The 7,518-nt window shown below is 35.6% G+C and overlaps 1 protein-coding gene across 1 annotated transcript in view; it reads left to right on the forward strand.

Moving 5' to 3' along the window:
• Window positions 1-7,135: 7,135 nt before the first annotated feature.
• Window positions 7,136-7,518, forward strand: part of LOC116848370 (general transcriptional corepressor CYC8-like) — a 14,242-nt gene continuing 13,859 nt past the window's right edge. Inside the window, exon 1 of the mRNA XM_032824363.1 lies at window positions 7,136-7,193. Coding sequence (XP_032680254.1) covers window positions 7,172-7,193 — 22 coding nt within the window. The 5' untranslated portion in view covers window positions 7,136-7,171. The remainder of the gene's footprint in view (window positions 7,194-7,518) is intronic.

Here is a 7,518-nt window from a genome sequence, read left to right on the forward strand (position 1 = left end):
TATATCTATAGCACATATTAGATGTACAAATGAATAATTCAAAAATTTTTAAGCAGTTAAAAAGACATTTAACAAAAAACAACGACGCAAATATATCTTTGTAAATTTTTCGAATATTTTTAAGTTTTTGAATTTAGTTGTAAAGGTATAGAACAATGTGTTCTCTGAAATTTTTCTGAACGAAATGAATACACATTCAGAATGAATAAGCTGTAGAATCTTTATATCAGGCCAATATTTACGTTAACAGAGAGATGTCTATTTTTGAATTTTTTTTTATGCGAGCAATTAATTTACTTTCATTGCGTAAAAGTATTTGTAGTTCTATGCAACTAATGAAATATATATTTTGCAGAAAATATATTATGTTTTACCGGTAAAGTTCTCAAGTAAAAAAAAGTCTTTCCCTCTTGACACTCCCTCTTTCCCGCTGTTTTTGATTTCCGCGTATAATTGGCATATGTTTCTTGAAATCAGCGATTCATGGGTGTCATGTCTCAATACACACATGTATATATTACCGTTAATTACACTCCAAAGAGGATGAAAGTCGCAAGTACTAATGTAGAGCGAACGTTGCTTGCATACGGTATTATCGGCAATTCGGTTGGACGAAATAGTTGTAGTGATATCTCGATAGATTCAAATAGCTTTATCGTAGTCTAAAACTTATTAATTTTTCTCTTGAAATAATCTCAAGGGAACGTAGTTAAATTTACATACATTTTACATTATCAAATGAGGAACGATTATACTGTTATTGCTGGCTAAATATTACAAATTTAATCGAACATACCGTTGTATCGAGAATATCGAGAAGCGAAAATTTGGTAGTGTGCTCTTGTGAAAAACAGCTAGAGTACTTGCACAGGCGTTGACTGGCAAGTAAAGTCAAGGACGTTACTTGGTTCACTTTCGTTATCGAAAGGCTGTGAACGCACACTGAAACGGCATAATTGTAAAGCGGATAAGAGTCGCCCTTTCTCTAGGACGTTCGAGGCTAATAATGAAGTAGGTAACGACAAATAGGTCGCATGGAATGGTAAAGTTCTCCGCGATTTTACTCGATATCTTAAATGCTGTATTGACAAGCGGAACTATCACAGCCACTATGTTTATTATTAGTTTAACCGTGCTACAGGCGAACTTCGGTTACAAGCGATATTCGAAATTGAGGAATGTTTCAGTGAAGAAAACAAAGTGGAAAGAGGCAAACAAAAGAATTCACCATAAAACAAAACATTGTATATAAATAATTTTATCACCTTATCTATATGTACCTTAAACACAACGGATATCAACATTTATAATTTATTTTTTTTTATTTCGCTTAAAACTACTGTTTCCTCGCTGCAGCCGTTTTGATTTATAACGTCAAAAGCGAAAAAATAGACGCTCAAAATTTCTACAAAATACGTTCACAAAACGATACTTGAAATCGATCGAGTAAATTCGCAAAATAGTTGCAACATTTTACTTTTACAATCAAACCGCAGAAACTTCGAGAACGTGTGTACCTGCTCACATCATCAATCAGGATTTTCGCGGTGAATAGACATGATACTTAATTATTGATTAATACACGACATTTTTCCTTATTAGCATTTCTTCGATTAAAGGGTCGAATCAACATCGCGGAATCCACATGGGGATGCGACGTATTGCGTAATCACGCTTATTGCAATACACGCGTATGAAAGTCGCGTTTAACTGGTTACGCGTTTTCACGGTTACGGTTTGCTCGACGTAACGACTATTTTTATTATCCATTTCATGGCGATTACATCGTAAGAAAACTTATGGTCGTCTTCGATAATACTGCGGTATAACATTATACCTAATTGTTGATTATAAAGGCCAAAGCAAGATATGGGTCAGACGGTCGAAATAGCTATAGTCTCTTGTTACATCTCCAGTCAAAGCATCCATGAAGATGAGAGATGGGTAGATGTCGATATACAAACCATATTGGAAAGTTAATTATATTAATTAATTTTACATTAATTATGTTAGTTGTTAATTACTTTTATAGCATAAATATCGGCACGTTGAGAACTGTCGAGATAAAGTAAGCTCGTTAGAATAATAAATACGCTTATTTCGCTATATTTTAATCAGTGACGAGAGGACTAGGCTGTATTTACAAAAGAGGCAAACTATACGTTCAAGAGACTTTGTGTTTACGTAAAGCTATCCATCCAGCTATTGTCTAGTGTTAATACATTTTCACTGGTTACGAAAATATTGCGTAGAAATTGGAGAAAAACTTGACGGAGCCAATTTTTATTCAGTGATTGAAGCAGTTTACAATATGTTTACAATATGTGATGTATATCCAATTTTTTTTAAAAAACAGTAATTTTAATTTAGTTTTATAATCTGCACGTTTTAATATCTATTGTGAATATATTTGAAATGTATTATTTTTATATTATTAAAAGGAGCTTAAAATATTGCGCGAGCAACGAATGAACATGTAGAAAATTATAGAGCAAGAAAAAGATTGGGCGAAATAAAACATTTAATAATATCGAATCCTGTAACAAAGATGACAACCAGTGTTAGAAATGAAAGTAAGCAAAATAAAAATTTGAGATATGCATTGATAACACAGAATTTCATTGCGATGAGAAAACATGAAATTATGCCGATGGTAATGATGCAAATAAAAACTGTCACGATACTTCAGATTCAGAACTTTATCGATAAATGTATGACAAGATGTATGTTATTTAACCAGTTAGCTGTGTATGATGAGTATACTCGTCATGAAGAAATGGCAATTTTTAGCGTTATGATGCGAGTATACTCGTCATGCAATACAATTTAGGTACACACTTTTAAAAGAGAGCAACACAGCTAACTGGTTAATGGTTGTGAAAGATGCCACGCGTAAAAGATGACAAATATGTATCACGCACTAAAGATTTTCTGCGCCATGACTTTCATCAGCATTTGAATTTTTCAATTAAAAAACGTTTTTCAATTGGAAAGCGCAAAAATAAAATACTACTAAAGCAAACCTACCCATTTTATGAGTAGTAGATTTGGTTAATAATCAATTTCATAGTTTTTTTGTACATTTCCTGTTTTGTTTCTGTTCAATAAATTGCGTTACGTTTTGCGCATCTTTTGCACGTAACTGCAGAAAAAGCACTACTTCTTGATTGGAATCGCAAATAGCTTTACTCTTCAGTTATTTAGACAAAAGTCAACATTACCAGTCCAGTAATTGCTACAAAATTGCGTTAAATTGCGTTGTTTTTTTTACTTTTTATTTGTTCTTCCAGTACAAATCACATTCGCGACAAGAGGATGCATGTCTCGCGCAATCACGAAATTGAGACAATTATATTTGTTCGACTGTCAACCGAGATCGCGCAATACGAAGATTGTTGCGGAGTTGTAAAACACTGTAGTGGAAATAATGCGACTTGTTTAGAGCTCCTTGTCTCGCCTCGATTCGCGCTGTATTAACGTTCCGAGGTGGATTCTGAAATGTTTTCTACACTGGCTTTCTCGCGTTGTTACAGTCGCCTGGCAACATGAGTAAAAACGAGGATTTCCACGTTCTATCTAGTAGTAGTATTTATGAAGATGCAATTAAGATAGAATTATTAAATGGTCTCGTTTCAAACAACAAGAACAACTACAGAAAATTTCGATGCGTGAGTATCTTTGTTAACGAATATCTGTACATGTGCGAGCGAAAAATGACGTTTGTACTAAAGCATGCACGGACAAAAAAATTTGGTTGGATTTACCAAAATCTTCTGGTGAAATATGAATCGATTAGAATTACGATTGAAGTTACCAGAACTCTGTTTAAGTCAACACGATTTCTATTCAAGTTGAACAGTTTCGAATTTTAATTAACCAGAAGTCTTGTTTGATTAATCGAAAATCTTATTAACTTGAACAGAATTCTGGTAAATTGGAATTCTGTTTCGTTGATATCTCACTATCAGATATTTGATTAATCCAACCAAATCTTTTTTCGCGATATTGTGAGTTGAGCGATTAAACGATCAAAGTCTGCTGCGTAAAATTTCATTTCACATCAAGAAAAAAGTATCTTATATTTTCAGTTAGTCATATGCTAGACGCAGAGCGTTGTTTAGATAGTTCTTGACCTATTTGCGTGCGAAAATGCTTGGATCTTAATTCTTAGATTAACACACTCTGATTTATTATGTAACGTACCGCGGGAAATCTTCGCGGGTAAGATTTGGCTGGCAGAAGATTAATATATGACTAACATTAAAATATAATATGTTGCATCGGTGCAAGATATTGTTCCATCGCTGACGACATTCTCGTTACGTGAAACGATTACCGAGAAAATGTTATAAAATGCTCGTTCGGCCATTAGTTGCACATTTCTTGCCACTTTGTTACTACCTGAACCTGCCTGAACCCGCGCAATCACGGCTCTATTATGAGTGAGTTACGCGTTCGCTCACCGCGAATAAACAGCGTGAGATTGTGACGCGGGACTGAGGTCGAGCCGCGGCATCATCGGCGAAGGCTCGTTTGCGCCGCTACGCGCGCAGTTTCGTTAGAGGATCAAGAATCGTCAATGTATCTAGATCGGATGCCAGCATGATCCGCTTCGGTATATAAGCCATCGTGTATCTCGGCATAATCATCGTAATTTCATTGTGCTTGTATGTGTAACACAATTTCTAGTTGTTTACTTGTATTTATTTTCTAGATATTTTTTACTCTACTTTGGATATCTTCTTACGTGCTAGATTAAGTAAATAAAAGGTAAGTATGAATATATTGTGAATATATTTTTAAACGAGATGGAGACTAGAAAAAGAAACAACCGTTATCACCATCACATTGTGATACGTGATAAATAGCGATAGAGGACTTCAATTTACCCATAGTCCAGAATTAAATGATATATAATTAATCAGTTACACGTTAAGTTAAAGAGTTGAAAAGTTAACATCTTTTAACTTAACTTAGTTAATTTCGAATGTCAACAATTTCGAATAAGTAACTTTTAACGCATAAATATTTTAAAACGCGTTAACTTTAATTTATTAACTTTTCTTTACACAAGTTAAAATAATTTGTCAAAATATTGTAACGATTGCGTTTAAATGCGAATGTAAGATAAGGCAAATCAAGAATATTGCCAGCAGAATTTCTTTTTCGTATCTTTGAGCGCCAATGTGCTTTTCTTGTATAGAATACTGAGCTCGCGCAAAACAGTTCAGCTAACTTCGTTAAAAAATATATTAACTTACTCAATCCTGCCACGGTCTTGATTCAAGCTCTTGCAAATGTTGCCGAAACACTTTGTTTGTTTGATTACTAGATCACTAAAAAGGAAAAACGATCGGGAAATTAATCTTTTAGTGGCAGATTGAAAGTATTTTCGGGTATATCTACTATTCGTGCAACATATCCAGGTTGCTTTTCTCTTTTCTGACCGAGATTACCTTTCCCACGACGGTTCATACCGAGCAAGGCAACCGCATATTCGTATCGTGTGTTGTCTCGCGTGCGCACGAGCATCGTGCGAATATAACTTGTTCGATATGTTTCATTATTAGAAAAGAGTTATCGGTGATATACACGAGAAAACACCGTTGTTGGAGATGCGAATCAAATAACAAATTTATGTATTTCGGTCAAATAAAATGGGTAACGAGATCGAGTGATTTCAATTAACGTGAAAAATTTCACATAGTCTTGATGTAACGCGTTCTTTTCGTATGCGAGCTGTGACATCACGTGTAACGCGAGTCTTTGCGAAAAATGGGAAACTCCTCGCTAAAGACAATGGCTATCAACACTTGCGTGAAAATTGCGAAGAAAAGGTCGGCATGCGAATTGTTTTTATCTATCCTAGTGTGCGCGCGCGTTCGTTTCCCTTCTTACAGACACATCTTACAAAGCAGTGCTTTAATACTATAAGTTAACTACGTGGCATAAAATAGAGCCATAATTTCAACAAATTTTCAAAATAATATCACTTTCAAACTTTTCAAAATAAATCATGAATTCTGAGAATATTGTTTGAATCCCCTTACTCGGGTAACCGGATTCCGAAGCCACTTCTCTTACATATCAAGTGAAATTGATATCTCTGTTGTATCTGAATGACTTTGTTCATTTTGATATTATTTCGAACGAAACAAATGACTGTGAAACCTATAATCAAACTATAAAAACAAAAGGCCTGCGTGGGAAAAAAGATTTGCTGTTGTTATAACCTCGCTAGCCTAGCAAATCCACAGCTGTAATATACGAACCGTCAGTTTACTATGTTAAAGTAATCAAGCCGCATAGCTGCATAAGGTTGTATAACTAGTAAAGTTTGACATTATAGCACGACAGATTTGTTGGCACAGATTCCATATCATAACTAATGAAAATTATAGTTCGACATATATGCAACTGATATTTTTGCTGTTATATCTAAGGAAATTTAGTCCATTAACGGGTTTCGATATAGCACTCATTAGTTGCTCTGATACTAAAATTTAACTAAAGCTAAAGTTTAGTTAAAATTTAACTAAAATTTAGGTTTCCATATTGTATTTTTTGTAAAATCTAATATACCTTAACTAATTTCAAGTAGTTTTGCTTTTAAAACTTTGCCCATCTGTGTTAAAAATATAGCTCGTCCGGATAAATCATTCGTGTCCCACTTCCATCCACTTTCCTGCGAACCGGACTTGAAAGTGCGTTACATTTCAAGAACCGAATCTTGTAAAACTTTGAGTCGAGACAGTAGTTTGGCTCTTATACTTGCAACGTTCTTTGTGCCACGTTCTCCTCAGTCTATTTCGTCTTGCTCTTGATGTCATTGGTCGTTCATTGGTTGCAACTGACATTGTGTGTTAGCGCTTCAATAATTGACAGTCATTGTTTTTCGTCTTCGTAAGATGGTAATTTACTTCGAAATCTAAGAACAAGATAGTAAAGAAAATTAAATGAAGAACGAATCCATTGACAATGGATATAGCCCTGCGTATATACAAGTTGATGTATACTTTGGTGCACGTCACGTCGCGGAAAAGCGGCGAATAGAACAACCCCACCTGGTTACGGGCTGCGGGCGCGGCCTTTTCCCTTGGTCTATAAAGCCACTAGGAGACTGCTTCTACCGAACATTCGCTCGCCGCTCCGTCACTCATTTGTTCTCGCTATGTGGCTGCTTATCCTCGCAGGTGAGTGCGCTACGTTATCCTTTGCCCATGGAAGATACGCCCCCAAGTGTACATACGTGTTGGCGACGGTATTTCACGCGTGTGTCTTCGATTCGCGTGTGAGTTTTGTGCAAAGGAAATGAATTTGCCGGTTGAGTAAGCTTTTGTGGAAAGCTCGGCGTATTCTCTGGACTGCTCCGTCGCTGATAGACGCTGCGAATATACGCTGCGAATATACGCACGCGTCTTTTCCGGTGATTTTGATCTATAATATATATGTAGAGCACGGAGAAAGAGAAAGGGAGAGAGAGAGAGAGAGAGAGAGAGAGAGAGAGAGAGAGAGAGA

Source organism: Odontomachus brunneus, unplaced genomic scaffold (genome assembly GCF_010583005.1).
Source record: "Odontomachus brunneus isolate Ranch 3 - 2012 unplaced genomic scaffold, Obru_v1 Obru_scaffold_093, whole genome shotgun sequence".
NCBI classification, from domain to species: domain Eukaryota; kingdom Metazoa; phylum Arthropoda; class Insecta; order Hymenoptera; family Formicidae; genus Odontomachus; species Odontomachus brunneus.